The 18,312-nt window shown below is 39.7% G+C and overlaps 1 protein-coding gene across 2 annotated transcripts in view; it reads left to right on the forward strand.

The window, feature by feature from the left end:
- The first annotated feature begins 208 nt into the window (after nt 1–208).
- The window catches only part of ATP1B3 (ATPase Na+/K+ transporting subunit beta 3), a 44,977-nt gene continuing 26,873 nt past the window's right edge, over nt 209–18,312 (forward strand). Inside the window, exon 1 of one of the 2 annotated variants that reach the window (XM_041734561.1) lies at nt 209–499. In XM_041734561.1, coding sequence (XP_041590495.1) covers nt 391–499 — 109 coding nt within the window. In that variant the 5' untranslated portion in view covers nt 209–390. Of the gene's footprint in view, nt 500–700; nt 1,138–18,312 lie in introns of those variants that run through there. The other variant, XM_041734560.1, reaches the window with a different exon arrangement.

Consider the following 18,312-nt stretch of genomic DNA (forward strand, 5'->3'; position numbering starts at 1 on the left):
TCCCCAGAGCCGGGCGGGGGGGCGGGGCGCGAGGGGGCGGGGCCGCGGCGCGGGGGGCGGGGGGCGGGGCCGCGGCGCGGGGGGCGGAGCTTCCTCGCCGAAACGGGCCGCGCCGGGCGGCGGGCGGGAGGCAGTGGCGGCGGCGACGGCGGCGCGGGCCGAGCGGCGCGCGGATTGGCTGCGGCGCGCGGAGACGTCAGGCTCCCGCGGCCCGAGCGGCCGCCGGGCTCGCGCGGCGCAGTCGGCTCGAGTGCGCACCGCAGCGAGGAGGTGTCCTCGGCCGTCCGCTTGCCGCCGCCTGAGCCGGGACGCGCCTCCGCGCCCCTCGCCGCCTCCGCCTCCGCCTCCGCCCCCGCGGCCGCCGCTCCCCTCGCCGTCCGCGCACACACCATGACGAAGAAGGAGAAGAAGTCCTTCAACCAGAGCCTCGCCGAGTGGAAGCTCTTCATCTACAACCCGACCACCGGAGAGTTCCTGGGGCGCACCGCCAAGAGCTGGGGTGAGCGGGCGGGGCCGGGCGGGGCCGGGGCGGGAGGGGAGAGGCGGGAGGCGGGAGGCGCGCGCGGGGGCCCGAGGGGCAGCCGCCGCCCCCCGCGCTGCGGTCCGCGGCCGGTCCGCGGCCGCCGGGCTCCCGGAGGGGCGGCGGCGGAGGGCGGGCCGCGCGGCCCCATTCATTCCTAGCGAGGCGGGCGGGCCGCCGCTCGCCCCCGACGCAGCCCGGCCCGCAGGCGGCCCCCGCCCGGCCGCGCCGGTTCCTTCCTCGCGGCCGGGAGCGCGGCGCACGTGCTGCCGCGGCCTCCCTGCGCGCAGCCGGGCCCCGAGCGTACGGGGCCGGGCGGCCGGGCCTCCCTTTGTACGGAGCGCGCCGTCCGGGACAGGCCCAGGCGGCGGCGGCGGCGGCGGCGGCGGCGGCGCTCGGGGAGGCTCCGGGAGGCCGACCCTGCCTCACGCCCGGGGAGAGGAAATTTCCACTCTCTCCGCGCTCTGGGACTCGTCCACGCTGCCGCCCCTGTCGGAAGAGTGCGAGGGAGCGTAGGTGTGTGGGTCGCACGAGTGTGCCGCGGCCGGGTCCTCACCGAGCGCCGGGCACGCGAAAATGCGCTTGAATTTGGACCGTGAAGAGCCCCTTAAGGAAAGGTTGGTTCCTGCCTAATTCCTTCTTGGTTTACAGACGTTTTCTTCCCAGCAAATAGGCGGCTTTGGGGACCGGGGGGGGGGGGGGGCGAGTGAATCCCGAGTGGCACAATTTTTGTGCCTTCAAAACACGTGATGGTTGTTGTGTATGTTGGTTTTTCTGTGGAGTTCTTTTGTTTTAAAAGAAATATTTAAACTATAAGCCAATGTAGTACTGCTTTAGGGTGCGCCCCCCCCCGCCTCTCTCTTTTTTTTCTTCAGAAAAATTGTATTAATGTCTGGATGAGGACTTTGTGTGTGTGTGTGCGCCTTTTGAAGAACACTTTGTCAGTGGGTCTTGACCTCCCCCACCCCCCCCAGTGAGAATAAATTTCTAGAGTGGGAGAACTATTTGGGCACATTTTAAAGAGAAGCATGAAGAGAGTAAATTAGGTATGACTCAGAAAATAAACTGTTTGCTACTGACTGAAATCGGCTCCTCTGGAATGGAAAGTCGACTTAAAGTCACTGGCTGAGGGGCAGCCCGGGTGGCTCAGCGGTTTGGCGCCGCCTTCGGTCCCGGGGTGTGATCCTGGAGACCCGAGATCGAGTCCCACGTTGAGCTCCCTGCATGGAGCGCGCTTCTCCCTCTGCCTGTGTCTCTGCCTCTGTGTGTGTGTGTGTGTGTGTCTCTCTCTCTCTGTGTCTCATGAATGAATAAGTTTTTTAAAAAATCTTTAAAAATAAATAAAGTCACTAACTGAAAGGGGCCTTGGAGGTTTTCTAGCACACACACCACCACCCCCGGTTTAGAGATGAGGAAAAATGAGATCTAGAGAGGTTGTGATTTTGCTTCGTGTAAAATTACATATTCCGGAGAGCCAAGAAAAGAACCCAGTTGTCCTTTAATCCTAGTCCAGCGGTTTTATTATTTTACAGATGCCTTGCCTAACACACACTCAGGATTTGTATTTAGATAGCTGCCTTTTGGGAATCCACTAATGTGAAGAGGAAATAAATCTTGCATCTGGAGTTAAATGGGGTGTGGGGGGGGATGGTCAAGTTATAGCTTCTAAAATGTGCTACCCTTTTGCTGAAGGAATTTTTTGAGTGGTGGAGAGGGATTTTTGTAGACTACCTAACTTAGTGTGCCTTATTTCCAGTAATCAGTACCTTCATTTTTTGTTGGAATGACATTTCTTACTGCAGATAGTGCTTCTTATCTAACCTTTGTGTTTATATGATGTGAGGTTGAGATTTTTATTGGGTATATGCACTTAAGTAAATATGCACAAGTTACCGAAGTGTAGGCCTTATATAAGGGCTACGGTACTATAAGTGAAGTTGGGATTTATTTTAGAAGGACTGAGGCAAGACCTTTTTTTGCAAAATTGAAGATAAATGTTATTCTTATCAACAGTACATTTTTGAGTTTATTGGAATAGTAGTAAACCAGTGTGAAACGGCATAAATTATCCATAACCCCAGCCCAACATCAAGGGCATTGCTCCAAGGATATGTACGGGCGAGGTGTGTAGAGGCTGAAGTCCATACTCTGCCCTCCAGGCTGTGTGCCCTCAAGTGTGGGGAGTCTGCCTGGAGAAGGGGGTATTTTCTAATTCTCAGAAAGACATTGCCTGATTTCCTCATTACAGAGATACCCACTATTAATATTTCGGTGTATATCTGGGCAGACTTAGAAGGGTATAATGTTAGTTTTTATTTAGTCTTTATGAAAAGAGATCATACAGTAAGTGTTGCTGTATAGTGTTTGTTGTGGGGTTGTTTTGTTTTTGTTTTTTCAGATTTATTTTAGAGAGCTGGAGGAGGGGCAGAGGGAGAGAGAATCTTTCAAGCAGATACCCCCATTGAGTGCCTGAACCTGGGGGCTCGACCCCAAGACTCTTGAGATCTTGACCTGAGCCAAAACTAAGTCGATGGCTCAGCCGACTGAGCCACCTAGGTGCCCCGATGTTGTGGGTACCTTCCATTTTAATAAAGATCTATATCGTCATTTTTAATGGCTGGCTAATGGTCTGTTTTATAGTTCCATGTACTACTGTAATTTTTTAAAACAATGTTTATTATTAAAGATGTATAGCTTATATATGCATGGGAGATACCCAGGGAAATATAAGTAACTCCTGATTTTTTTTTAACCAGTGCATACTTTATGTACTGCTCTCTCCTCCTAGTCCCTTCAGCCTTGAGCATACGTTTTTGCAAATTTATTTCTTGAGATATGTTCTACTAGTGGAATTTCTAGGTTGTGCATTAATACGTGTACTCTTTACATTTTAGAAGTGTATTGCAGGTTTTTTTTTGTTTTGTTTTGGGGTTTTTTTGAAACTCATTTGCAATTTTTTTCTAGTTGCTTTTGAATTTGAATGAGGGAGATTATTATTATTATTATTATTATTATTATTATTATTTTGACCTTGATAAAGTTGCTGTGTCTCCTGGTGTGTAGGAAAAAAAGCCTTCTCTACCCTAAGGATTTTACAAAGACATTCATTTAAGATGTTTCCTAATTTTATTTTTACATTCAAGTCTTCAGTACATTTGTTCCATTGAATCTGAAGTTCCTCACTAGTGCATGGGATTATATTAAAAACATATACTTTTTTTTTAGGAGTAGAGGGAGAGAGAGAGAATCTAAAGCAGGCTCCATGCCCAGAGTGGAGCCTGGATGCAGGACTAGATCCCACCACCCTGAGATCATGACCTGAGCCGAAATCAACAGTTAGATGTTTAACTGAGCCACCCAGGTGCCCATAAAAGCACACATTTAAAAAGCAGTTTTACCATGTACACTTGGGATAAAGTGAAAATACTGCAGGTTACACCACATTGCCTTATTTGAAATGACTATGTAAAAGATTTGTTTTTTTAAGATTTTATCTTTTTAAGTAATCTATACCCAGCATGGGCCTTGAACCCACAACCCCGAAATCATGAGTTGCATGTACACTGTACCCACTGAACCAGCCATGGACCCCTATATAAAAGCTTTTCAGTAGCTTCTTGTATGTTTGGCAATTTCAAAATGCTCACATACATAAAGTCACCTCATTTGATTTTCACAACCATCTTCTACAGTAAAGTACACTATGTAGGTGATCAGAGTGTACCTAGAGTTGGTTTCTTAGGCTGAACAGTAAGGACACATCAGGAGTAAGTAGTTGCTATGCATGAAAACACAGAACAAAGAAAATTTACAATCTTGTGGCTTATGCTGCAAATATTAAACCTAAATGCGTTAAATACAATTAAAATGAAAGCTTAGGGATCATCTGCTATTTATACTGTAAGTGATGGACCATGTGTTGCAATTAACATTTTTAAGAATAATGAAATAGAATAGTAAAAATACCATTTTATTCTACCTAATTTGTTTATTCTAAGGAAACATGTTCCATGAAGCTTTTCTGTATTTTGCATATACAGTTACCCTGATATAAAATGTGTTTCTTATTGTGGCTCACAGTCAAAAAAAGTTTGAAAGCCACTAATCTAGCCTTGTTTCATAGATGAGAAAATTGAACTCATAGGTCTGATTTGTCCAGATGTACTCAACAATAGAATCCTTGGCCTTTAGACTACCTCCAAGGCCAGAGTGGTTTTTGTTTTGTTTTAAAGATTTTATTTGTTTATTCATGAGAGACACAGAGAGAGAGGCACAGGCACAGGCAGAGGGAGAAGCAGGTTCCATGCAGGGAGCCTGATGTGGGACTCGATCCCAGGACTCCAGAATCATGCCCTTGGCCAAAGGCAGATGCTCAACTGCTGAGCCACCCAGGCATCCCTGTTTTGTTTTGTTTTTTAACTATGCTGTGACTTGATGTCATTTAATGACATCTGCTGTGGGCTTCTTTGGAGTTCATTATCTTAAGGCTACCTGTTAATAGATGCTTTATATTTATATTAACCTAATACTGGAGTTGCTGATTTCCCAGCATAGTCAGGATTCTGGACCAAAACTGTTAACACCTACATTTTGTTCATGTACCTTTTCTTTTATTATAGATCCATGAAGTGCCATTTTCTCAGTCACCTGCTCCCATTCTGGGTCATGCCTCAGTAAATGCCTTGGAGATCAGACTCCATCCCATCTTGGGTGTTTGACTGTAGGGGAGAAGGCAAGTGTGTTTATTTTCCCAGTACCACATAGTTTTGTAAGATGTTGTTCTTTGTCCTGTGGAGTGTGACATTAAAGAAACTTTACAAAAATGTGCACTGTTGGGAAAGTAACAGGACTTGCCTTACCCTGTGTGCAGGCTATAAATGAAGGTCAGTGGTGGGTGTGGCAGCGCCAGCAGCAGAGGCATACTGAGCCATCACCCAGCAGGAGACAGCACTTCCTGGACTGGTAGTGGAAGGGAGGGGACGGGGTAAGTTTGTGTGTTATGTTCTAGATGTTTTCATTTGGTAGTATGTGCTTTACTGTTGTTAAAAAGCAACCTTCCCCTACCCCCAAAATATTTTGATTCTTTGAAATTGACTTTCTGATTTATATCTGTAGAATTAAATTAGTTGTATTAAAAGAGTTTGAAACCTGCCTATCTTTAGTAGCAATATTGCCATGATTGGTCATGTTTAATTAAGAACCATTTAACACTGTAATGGAAGGAGCAAAAAAGACATTTTTAATATATTTTTAAAATAATTTATTTTTTTAAAGATTTTATTTATTTGAGAGAGAGAGCATGAGTCAGGGAAGAGAGCAAGTGAGGAAGGGAGCAGGAGAAACACTCCCCACTGAGTAGGGATGCCAATGCCCGGCTCCATCCCAGGACCCTGGAATCATGACCTGAGCCAAAGACAAATGCTTAACTCTGAACTTAACTTTAATTCTGAAAGATAAAGTTATTATTTTCTAATTATGCATTCATTGCATTGATTTTGAAGTAAAATTATTTGTAATCTTTAACCACTTAGCATAACCACTATTAACATCATAATAGTTTTTTTTTTTTAAGATTTTATTTATTCATGAGAGACACAGAGACATAAGCAGAGGGAGAAGCAGGCTCCCTGAGAAGAGCCTGATGGTGGGGAGCCTGATGCAGGACTTGATCCCGGGACCCTGAGATCATGATGCCCTGAGCTAAAGGCAGATGCTCAACCACTGGGCCACTCAGGCATCCCAACATTTCAGTAGTCTTATTTCCTTCTTGTGTATCGATTTTTTTTTTAATGTATAAATAAAATTTTTATTTTTTATTTTTATTTTTTTTTTAATTTTTAAATCTACAGTTAGATAACCTAATTTTATCACTTAAAGGGGGAACAGTTTTGTGTTGGGGATAACCTTGGCCCTCTCCATCACCTCTGTGGGGACTGTCCATACTTCCTGCTAGAATTTATGTGTTCTGGTGTCTTTAGTTATTTTCTCTATGCTGAGACTCCCTGATCTGTGTCTATAGTTGTTATGGCTTTTTATATTAATATTAGTGTTAATATAGTCTGACAGAGATCTTCAATTGGATGTTTCATAGAACTGTGAAGTGTTTCACACACCTCTTCATGTAAATCTCCATTGTCATCTCTTCTACCATTCTCTACCCCTTCTGGGCCTATTTCTTCTGAGTCTTTCCTTCACCTTGGCTTAGGTACTCAGATGTCAGCTCTGATAAATATATCTGATCTCTGATAAGTATCTTTGAACCCTTCTTTGCCTTTAGACTGCGTCAAGTGCTCCTGTGTATCCCATAATAGTTTTTTTTTATAGCATTTAATGATTTTTTTTGTAGTAGTATATAAGTTTCTTATTCACTCAGCTTTGATTCTCTGATTCTCTAACTCTGAGCCTGTTGCTCAGTACTTAGGAAGGGAATAGTAGGTAGAATGAATGAGCACTATTAATGAAATGTGTCCATGTAATTAGTCTTTTTGCAACATTAAAAAAAATGTCTTTGATGGTATTGGCATATCATAGTGTAAGGGCCCCAATATTTGGGCATCCTGCCCCATTTTTTAATAGCACTCTGAGTTTCATGGAAATTCAGTGTTAAGAGGAAGCTTCCACTTAACTTTCTCTTTGGAGATTCAGCTGAGTTTGTGGCATGCCTACCTAAGTGGTGCATCTGATTAGGTTAACAGAAACAGGATTATTATCCAGGTCTCCTGCTTTCTGCTTTATTGCTCTATTCAGCTTCTTATACTGCTCTTATGAGACCTGCTTAAAGGTTTGTTTTATTTTTTAACCTCTTTGAAATTTAATGGGCATTTATTTTACAGTGTCATTCTCTGCCCTGCAGGGTGCTTTACTAATATTGTTTCTGAAAAGGATTCTCTAACTTAGCCTCCCACATATCTGTTCAAACTTTATAACTGAGTTGGTTGTAGACTGCCTCTTATTTGTAACTTTTACTTAGTATTTTGTCAATGCCATCATAAGGTATGATTTTGGGGCTGACCCTTGTCCAAGGCATAAGGCACTTTGGCAGGTTCTGGCCTATAAATAGTGGCCCTTTATGTACCCTTACTACTACCACTCTTCGTCCAAAACCTAATAATTTTTTTTCCTGATTCCTTGTCTTTTTCCTTGTCTCGTTTCCTAAATGTGTATTTCCCAGGTGCTGTCTTTGGCCTTTTTTTCTCATCTTCTTCCTGGCAATCTCATAAAACAACCGCAAAGATCACTCATTTTACTTCTTGGTTAACACCTATCTCAGATTTAGTTGCTTCCTGAATATCCCATGAACCTGAGAGGGAAAGGCTTCAATGTCTTGACCAGCTCTGTAACTAAACTACCATATATATATATATATATATATATATATATATATATAGTATATATTATATTATGGCAAACAGTTTTCTCCCCTTCCTCTACTGAAGTTCTGAGTTGCTCCTATATTAGCAGTTTTTGAAAACAGAGGTCACTATCTTTTTCTGTCTTCCCAGTTCTACTTCCATAACATCTCTTAAATCTGTGACCCCCACACCCTCATTGCTTGCCACTACTGTGGTTAATCAGGAATTAATTTGCTCTGCTCTGCTCCTTCCTTGCTCCCCCCACCCCATTATCTTTTGAAAACCTATGTTCAGAAGGAGTTCAGGGTGTTCACTTTTCATAGCTTAACAATACTCACCACCTGTTTCAAATTTCTTAGTTCTTAAACTCCCATCAGCCCTGGACCCACTGTATCAGGGTCTGGTAGTGCCTTTTCTTAAAAATTCTCTGATTAAAAACTTAAAGCACTGGATGAAGAGCTTTTGTAACTTTTCCATAGTTGTTCCAAGACCACTGGCTTTCCAGTTTTTACCTACTGTTTACAAAAAAAGTTGTAGTGTTGTTCACTTTGGGGAAGGTGAACTCTTAATGCCTGAGGCATCCCCAGAAAGATCCAGGGAATCATTTGGAATCATCATGACCTAAAGTGGTGTAACTTCACTTCTTTCAGGTTATTTTTAGGGCTACAGCTTTGATCATGCTACTTCTCATACCCAAAATTATGTTTGGATTCTCACTGCTTTCAGATGGCTTAAATTCCAAACAGCTGGCATTCCAGGCTTATTATATATATTGATTTAGAACTAAGTTTCCAATCTTATAACCTGTCATTTCCCACCTTACTCCCCATATACCACATGTCATAGCCAAAATGGGTGTATCTGGAATGCTCTGCTCATTCCCTCCCCCATGTCCTTCATCCCTACATCATAAATTCTTCCCTACTTTAGAGACCCACCTTTGAGTGTCAGCTGTCCTAAGCATTCTCTGATACGCCCAGGTGAAAATAATACCACATTTATTTCCTATAACATTTGAAACATTGTATCCTGAATTGTTGTTTATGTACAGTGCTCCTACTAACTAGATGTTCTCACATTTGCATATCCCTGTAGTATCTAACACATAGTAAGGGCACCTTTTTTCTTTCTTTCTTTCTTTTTTTTTTTTTTTGGATGCACATATTGTCATTTAATCAGTTTCAGCTTGTGATTCACCTATTCCTTGGGCTAAAGGTGAGAGTATTGTGGGTTAGTATAGTTTCACACTGTGAAAGTCTTATTTGTGGAGATCCTTTTTTTTTTTTTTTAACATAAATTTATTTTTTATTGGTGTTCAATTTACCAACATATAGAATAACACCCAGTGCTCATCCCATCAAGTGCCCCCCTCAGTGCCCATCACCCAGTCACCCCCACCCTGTGGAGATACTTGTATGGCATAATTCCCCTTACCTTACCATGATTCTGCCCCACTAAACTAATTCATTTTGAAGTTTCCAGAGAGGGTACCATAGTATAAATGAGCCTGTGGGCATATATATATATTTCTTTTACTGCATGACTTTAGAAGTATACCAATATCCTGAGATGACCAGACAAGAACTCACTCAGAATATAGACCTGATTTCTCATTCCACACATCAGCTAAGCTTAGAGAACTCATTTTTAAAGTCTCTTAGTTTTAGTTTCTTCTGTAGGAGAAAAGTTGTATAAAATTGTTTCTAAATGTCACTTTGAAATGGAAAAAAAAAAAAAGTCTATATAAACACTTCAGGACAACAGGCGGCGAGCTTTTTCTTTAAGGACGAGATAATCCTTTAGACTTTGCTAGTCATCTGGTGTCTGTTGTAACTACTCAACTCAGGTATTATAGCTTGAAAGTGGCACTAGAAATTTGTAAACTAATGGACCTAGCTGTATTTCAGAGTATTTTATTTACAAAAACTGCTACTGTGGTTTGCTGACCTCTTTAGAAGTTAGTGTCCGTGTAGGCTGACTCAAGAAATCTAAACTGGTCTGTTTTTTGTTTTTGTTTTTGTTTTTTAAAGATTTTATTTATTCATGAGAGACACAGAGTGGCAGAGACACAGGGAGGAGCAGGCTCCATGCAGGGAGCCTGATGTGGGACTTGATCCCGGGTCTCCAGGATCAGGCTCTGGGCCGAAGGCAGGTGCTAAACCATTGAGCCACCCGGGCGTCCCTAAACTGGTCTTTTTAAATTTTTATTTATTTATGATAGTCACACACAGAGAGAAAGAGAGAGGCAGAGACACAGGCAGAGGGAGAAGCAGGCTCCATGCACTGGGAGCCCGACGTGGGACTCGATCCCGGGTCTCCAGGATTGCGCCCTGGGCCAAAGGCAGGCGCCAAACCTCTGCGCCACCCAGGGATCCCCCTAAACTGATCTTAAATAAGATGTACACTCTTGGCTTTGTTCTTTTCACATAATGAAAGTTAACACTATTGTTTGAATTTTTACAGTACAGATGTGAATAATTAGTAAGTCCACTGCCCTCTTCAGCTTCTTTCCAGGGTAACCACTGTTAACAATAATACATGGTATATCCACTTTGGATAAAGCTCTGGTAGTTTTTTATAAAAGTAAATATACTCCTATCCCATGACCCAGCAGTTCTACTCCTAGGTGTTTACCCAAGAGAAATGAAAACATATTCACAAAAAATACTTGTACAAGAATATTCATAATAGCTCCAAACTGGAAACAGCCATCAGGAGACTAGGTCAACAAACTGGTATGTCCAAACAGTGGAATACTACTCCACAGTAAAAAGGAACAAACTATGGAAAAAAAGAACATGGGTGAATTTCACAATTAGGCTGAGCAGGAAAGCAGCTTTACCTAACAGAACACAATAGGATTTCATTTATATGAATTTTAAAACAAACAACACTTACTAGTGCTAGAAAAAAAAGCCCAGAATGGTGTTTGCCACTAAGCTGGTGGTCATGGGGATTGGGAAGGGGCACCAGAGAACTCAGTAGGGTGGTATAATGTTTGCCTCTTGCTAGGGGCTTAGATCTTACAGAATGCATTTGTCAAAACCCTTTTTTTTCCTTTCAAGTTTTTAAATTTTAGTTAACACACAGTGTAATATTAGTTTCTGGTGTATACAGTTTAGTGATTCAGCACTTCCATACATCACCCTATGCTCATAACAAGTGTACTCCTAAATCTCCATCACCTATTCACCTATCTCCTATTTACCCAGCCCCCTGCCCACCTCCCCTCTGGTAACTATCAATTTGTTCTCTGTAGTTAAGAAATTTGGTTTGTCTCTTTCTTTATTCCCTTTGCTCCTTTGTTTTGTCTCATTCCACATATGAGTGAGATTGTATGGTATGTATGTATTTATGTATTTATGTATTTATTTATTTATTTATTTATTTATTTATTTATTGAAGACTTTATTTATTCATGAGAGAGAGGCAGAGACAAAGGGGGAGAGAGAAAGAAGGAGACTCCATGCAGGGAGCCCGAAGTGGGACTCGATCCTGGAACTCCAGGATCACACCCTGAGCCAAAGGCAGGCATTCAACTGCTGAGCCACCAAGGTGTACCTGGTATTTGTCTTTGACTGACTTATTTCACTTAGCGAAATACTCTCTAGCTCCATCCATGTCGTTGCAAATAGCAAGATTTCATTCTTTTTTTATGGCTAATAGGCCATTGTTTGTATGTGTATGCATGCATGCATGCACACCATATCTCCTTTATCCATTTGGCAATCAATGGACACTTGGGCTGTTTCCATGATTTCGCTATTGTGGATAAACATCGGAATGCATGTATCCCTTTGAATTATTGTCAAGTCAACACTTTTTTTTTTTTTAATTTTTATTTATTTATTTATGATAGTCACAGAGAGAGAGAGAGAGGCAGAGACACAGGCAGAGGGAGAAGCAGGCTCCATGCACCGGGAGCCCGACGTGGGATTCAATCCCGGGTCTCCAGGATTGCGCCCCGGGCCAAATGCAGGCGCCAAACCGCTGCGCCACCCAGGGATCCCCTGAATTATTGTCAAGTCATAGGGTAGTTCTATTTTTTCTTTTTTTTAAGATTTTATTTTTAAGTAATTTCTATGCCCAGCAATGTGGAGCTCGAACTCACAACTGTGAGATCGTGAGTCACATGCTCCATAGATTCAGCCAGCCAGTCACCCCAGTAGTTCTATTTTTTATCTTTTTGAGGAACTTCCATACTGTCTTCCAGAGTGGCTGCACCAGTTTGCATTCCCACCAACAGTGCAAGAGGGTTCCCCTTTCTCCATCCACATCTTTGCCAACAGCTATTGTTCCTTGTGATTTAGCCATTCTGATAAGCGTGACATGATAACCTCATTGTAGTTTTGATTTGCATTTCCTGATATGTAATGTTGAGCATCTTTTCAAGTGTCTTGGCTATCTGTATGTCTTCTTTGGAAAAATGTTCATGTCTCTTGCCCATTTTTTTAATTGGTTTATTTTTTTGGGTGTGATTGTCAAAACCCATCTAATGGCACATTAGAGGTTTGTGTATTTCATTGAAGGTGATTTTTTTCTTCAATTTTAGTTAATATGCATGAAGAAGTGTTTAGGGGTAACGTATACATACTGACATTGGGAACTTGAAATGCATTAAAAAAATAGTGAATAGATATGAGATATAGTAGAATGTTAACTGTAGAATCTGGGTGGGTTTGTGGATGTTCATTGACATTCCACCTTTCTGTGTATCTATAAACATTGCTAACTGAATACTGGAGAACACTTTTTTTTTTTTTTTTTTTTGAGTATTTTTAAAAAAGATTTATTTGAGACAGGGCGTGCTTGAGGAGGGTGGGGAACATATTGATAGGAACAAGCAGACTCCATGCTGAGCATGGAGCCCAACTCAGGGCTCTATCTCACAATCCTGAGGTCGTGACCTGAGCTTAAATAGTTATATGCTAGGGATCCCTGGGTGGCACAGCGGTTTGGCGCCTGCCTTTGGCCCAGGGTGCGATCCTGGAGACCCGGGATCGAGTTCCACGTCGGGCTCCCAGTGCTTGGAGCCTGCTTCTCCCTCTGCCTGTGTCTCTGCCTCTCTCTCTCTCTCTCTCTCTCTCTCTCTGTGTGTGTGTGTGTGTGTGTGTGACTATCATCAATAAATAAAAATTAAAAAAAATAGTCATATGCTCTATCAACTGAACCACCCAAGTGCTCTGAGAAAATATATGAATATATGTAGATTATGTAGATATTTCTCTTGATTGCCTTCCACCAGTTGTGGAATCTTTCTAACAAAAAATGGTTTTTTTTTTAAATCAGTTTTCTTGCCATTCCTATTTCAGTGCATTCATGTATGCATATATGTGTATACTTAAATGTGTATATGGCATATATAGAATATGTAGGAATAAGCAATTTTTTTTCACATGTGTAATAGGAAAAATGTGTGTTCTAAAACTTGCCTCCCCTCCACCCCACTTATTGTGTCCTGTGTTTCCATGTCAGTGTGTATTTCTCATTCCTTTGAATTATTTTACATAATCCATAGTGTAGAGCTATATATCCAAGATATACATATATTTTGTTATAAATATTTAAATTGTTTCCAATTTTTCTCCTGGAAATTGCTGATGTGTGTGCTACTATTTTAGGGTAAATCCTGAGAAACTGAATTACCACTTTATAGTATGTGCTTATTTTTATATTAATAGACTGTCCTCTAAAAAAAAGCTGTACCAATTTATATTCCCACCAGCAAAGGATAAAGTACTGGTTTCCCTTTGACTTTCTGAGCATTGGATTTTATCACTATTTTAAATTTTTTGCCAGTTTGATGGCATGCTGATACCTGGTTGGTTTAATTTGCAGTGTCTCTGGTAAATGCATATTTTTGTTTGGTCAGTTTTTTAATGGTCACTTAGTGTCTTTGCTCTCTTTTGTCTAATTCTTGTATTTCAAAATATTTATTTTAAATAAACATTGTCACAAATTTAACAATCTTAATGAATTGTTCCTAATCACTTAACCCAAAATATATTGAATAATCCATTATTTTCTTGATTTGAATTGCCAACTTTCTTCATGTAAAACTTCATCTTATGGATCTTTTCTTGAATTTTGTTGATCTGTATCTCTATTCCTGTGTCGTTACCACAAATTTCAAACATGCAAGCTCTATGTGAGCATTTGTAAAATAAAATACATGTGCGCAATTTGTGTGGATACTGTCTGTCCAGTTTTGGTACCACATATGCTGGCTTTATAAAAACCATTTAGGTAACTTACAGAACATACTAAAAGGATAGTTTATAGAGTCTATTCCTTGAAAATTGGGAGAACCAACTAAATCCATTTGGACATAGTATGGGTTTTAGGGGTAGAGCCTTGTTTTTTTTTTGGTTTTGTAAAAACTTTGGAAATTTTTGTTTGGAAATGTTTGGGAATGTTTGGAAATGTTTGGATTTGGAAATGTTTGTTTTCCTAAAAATCATATATTTTATCTTTTCTCAGGTTTGCTAATGAAACTGGTTTTATTGATCAAATTAAATTTTTTAAAAAGATTTTATTTATTTATTCATGAGAGACCCAGAGAGAGGAGCAGACACACAGGCAGAGGGAGAAGCAGGCTCCTCACAGGGATCCCAATGCGGAACTCAATTCCTGGATCCCAGGATCATGCCCTGAGCTGAAGGCAGATGCTCAACCACTGAGCCAGCCACCGAGGGTCCCTCAAATTAAATAGTTTCGCATTTGTTTCTATTTTCATCTTAAATCTCTTCCACTTCCCTTGAATAATTAATTAATTTATTTTAATTAATTAATTTGTTAATTTATTTTTGCCTTGAATATGTTTTAATCTTGAATTAAAAACCTGGCTCCTCTTTGTTAATCTTGTTTTTTGCTGAGTGTGTGTAGGGATTTGCCTTTTGCTCTGACTATATTAGTGTTTTAAATTTTGAATATTTCAGGTTTCATTGTTTTTAATCCAAGAGTTACTTAGATATCCATTTTCTAAATTTTTATTTTAATTTCTAATATATTTACTTTGGTTTTAGAGAATGTCACCTTGATTTTTTTTTTTCTTCTAACTTTTAACTTTTGTTACTGTGTTTTTGTAACTTTTTGAGGTCCCTTCAGGGATAGTGTTCCAAGTTTGTAAAAAGTATATATTTCCTGGTGACTACAAAAGTTTTACATGTATTAGGTAACTGTTAATTGTGTTTCAAAAAATACTTTATGTCCTTTTTGTTATTTACGTTATGAATTTCTGGGAGAGGTATGTTAATCTCTATGATTGTGATAATTTTGTAATTTTGCTTTACTTAAATTTTAAGCCACTTAGCATCACAAAGTTTCCTATTCTGTCCTTCTTGATGTATTTTTATTAATATGAAACGTTTGTTCTATTAATGCTTTTTGACTTGAATTCTAGATTGCTTAGAGTAATAATATCAGTTTAGATTTCTTTTTGTAAGCCAAGACCTACTTTGTTTTCAACCATTATGTGTTATAATTTTAGGTTTTCTTCTGTAAGTAGTATTTAGTGGATTTTTTTAACTCATTTTGAGAATGTCTTATTTGACTACTATGAAATAATTCATGCCATATTGTTTTTGGAGTTTTAATTTGTTTTTAAATTTAAACAAGTCTAAAAGTTTAACTTTATGTAAAATATAAACTAATATAGTGATAACAGGAGATGATTGGCTGCCAGGTGAATGATGTGTGGATTGCAGAGGGGGGCACAGGGACTCTGGAAGTGATAGAAATGTTCTGTATCTTTAGTGTAGTGGTGGTTTCACAGATTATGCAACTATCAAAGACTCACTGGGATTGTGCAATTGAAATTAATAAAAGTTATGTGTAAATTATTCCTCAGACCTGATAAGGAAAAGAAAATAAAATTGACACTTAAGATGTTGCCAGTAAGTCTTACTGGTTTCTTTGCTTACTATTGCTTTATATATTTTTCCTCTGTCTTAGGTTTTTAAAGAAAACTTTTAAAAATGGAAATATATATATATATTAACTTGTTTTGGAATTTGGCACCTATCGTCTCTTTTTTTGAAGTCAGATATAGAAGTTCTTCAAAAAAAGAAAAGAATTAAGATAGTTTAGCTAAAATTCAAATCCTCCTTGACCACATCCCCAGTCCCAATTCTGATCCCTTCCTTTTTTATTCAGAGACAACCACCATTTATGAATTTGATTTGTAAGTTTCTGGTCCATTAACAAAAAGTATTTCATGTGTATTTACAGAAATGTAACTCTTTTGAATGTTTTAAATATAAGCATGTGGTATATTTCATTCTGAATTACTTTTTCCCACTTGAGGTTTTTGAAATGTTTCATTCCTTTTATAACTAGTTTATAGTTTTCCATAATGTATTATGTTTTATTTCTTCTTTGAGGACACTTCCATTGTTAGCAGTATTTTGCTATTGCTCTTCAGTTTTTTGTATTGCATAACCAATTCTTTCACTTAGGTTTGAGGTTAGTAAGTTTTCTGAGTCCTTTATGTCTGGAGATGTCCTTTGTTTATTTAATTCGTTGATCTTTTAGTTTACAATCATTTTTCCTCAATTTAGAATATATATCATTTTTGACCAGCGAGATATTTGTCAGTTACAGTTGTCTACCTTAGGTACAGCCTATTTCATGTTTTTAGAAGCATAAGAAATTTTCTCTTTGGTGTTCTTAGACTTTACCTGTATATGTATGGGTATTGGATGTTTTCCTGTATTTTTCAGTTTTTTCCAATCTAGACACAAAATTCATTACTTCTTTGAACATTCTTCCCCCTCTTCCCTTTTCTGATGGAATTTCTTTTAGATCTGTTGATGATATTCTGGTTCTGTCGCCATGTCTCAATGACTTCCATTTATTCCCTTCCTCTTTTTGCCTAGTGTTATAAAAAATCTTGATCTTTTAGCTCACTGAATTTTCCTTTAGCTGGCCAATTTACTAGGTTAGCCTTTCTCCTAAGTTTTTGTGTTTTAAACAACTTTATTGAAGTGTAATTGACATGCAGTAAGCTGTAACATAAAGTGCACAACCTGAGTTCTGACATATACTCAAATATATGCATATGATATAGTATACTTGTGAAACTACCACTAGTGAAAATAATGAACATAATCATTACTCTCCAAATTTCTTCTTGCCCTTTTGTAATTAATCCTCTCTCCCTATCTCCCCAGACTCCAGGCAAAAAGAGATCTTCTTTTTGACACCTCAGCCCAGTTTGTGTTTTCTGAAATTTTAAATACATGGAATGTAGTGTATATTCTTTTAGCGTGGGCAAGGAGGGACTGACTTGTTTCATTTAGTATAATTATTTGAGAAATAGTTCATGAATAGTATCTAATCTGTGGATATACCAAAATTAACTTATTAATTCCTCTGTTGATGTGATATGATTTGTTTGTACTTTTTAGGAATTACAAATAAAGCACCTATGAATATTCATATACCTTAACCTCTGTGAACGTGTGCTTTTATTTTTCTTGGTTAAATATCTAGGAATGGATTAGCTGGATCCTATTATAGGTGTATGTTGCTAACTTATTCAAAAAATTATCAAACAGGAACATCTGGACGGCTCAGTGGTTGAGCGTCTGCCTTTGGCTCAGGGTGTGATCCGGGTGTTCCAGGATTGAGTCCTGCATTGGGTTCCCTGCAAGGAGCCTGCTTCTCCCTCTCCCTATGTCTGTACCCTCTCTCTGTATCTCATGAATAAATAAATAAAATCTTGAAAAATAATTATCAAACAGGTTTCTAAAATAGGACTTTCATCCCTCTCTCCTTTTTCCATATTCCCACCAGCAGTGTATGAGAGAGTTCAGTTGTTCCACTCCTGGGCCATCATTTGGTATTGTCAGTCCCTAGGTTTTCTAGCATTTTGGTGAGTTTGTAGTGGCAGCTAATTGTGGTTTTGATTTGCCCTCCTCTGATGACTAGTGATGTTGAGCACTTTTTCATGAGCTTATTTTTTGTAATCCTTACATCTTTGCTGAAATTTTCTTTCAAAACTTCTGTGCATTTTTGAAAATTTTGTTTTGTAGTAACAGTTCTTTACATATTCTAGAGGCAAGTGAAGTCCATTGTTTGTTACATGTTCTGTGAAAATTTTCTCCTAGTCTTGGTTAGCTTTTTTGTTTTCTTAAGTGTTTGAATTTTTTTTTTTTTTTTAAGATTTTATTTATTTCTTCATGAGAGACACAGACAGAGGGAGAAGCAGGCTCCATGCAGGGAGCCCGATATGGGACTCCATCCCAGACTCTGAGATCATGGCCTGAGCTGAAGGCAGACGCTCAACCACTGAGCCACCAGGCGTCCCTAGTGTCTGAATTTTTCTTTGGAGTTTAACTCTTCTCCAGTTCAGCTTATCTAATGAGGTTTTTATTTTAATAATCAGAATGTGAGATCTGATTTTTTAAAATTGTTCTTTCACCTTCTACTCTGTATTTT

Source organism: Vulpes lagopus, chromosome 19, assembly GCF_018345385.1.
Source record: "Vulpes lagopus strain Blue_001 chromosome 19, ASM1834538v1, whole genome shotgun sequence".
Lineage (NCBI taxonomy): Eukaryota > Metazoa > Chordata > Mammalia > Carnivora > Canidae > Vulpes > Vulpes lagopus.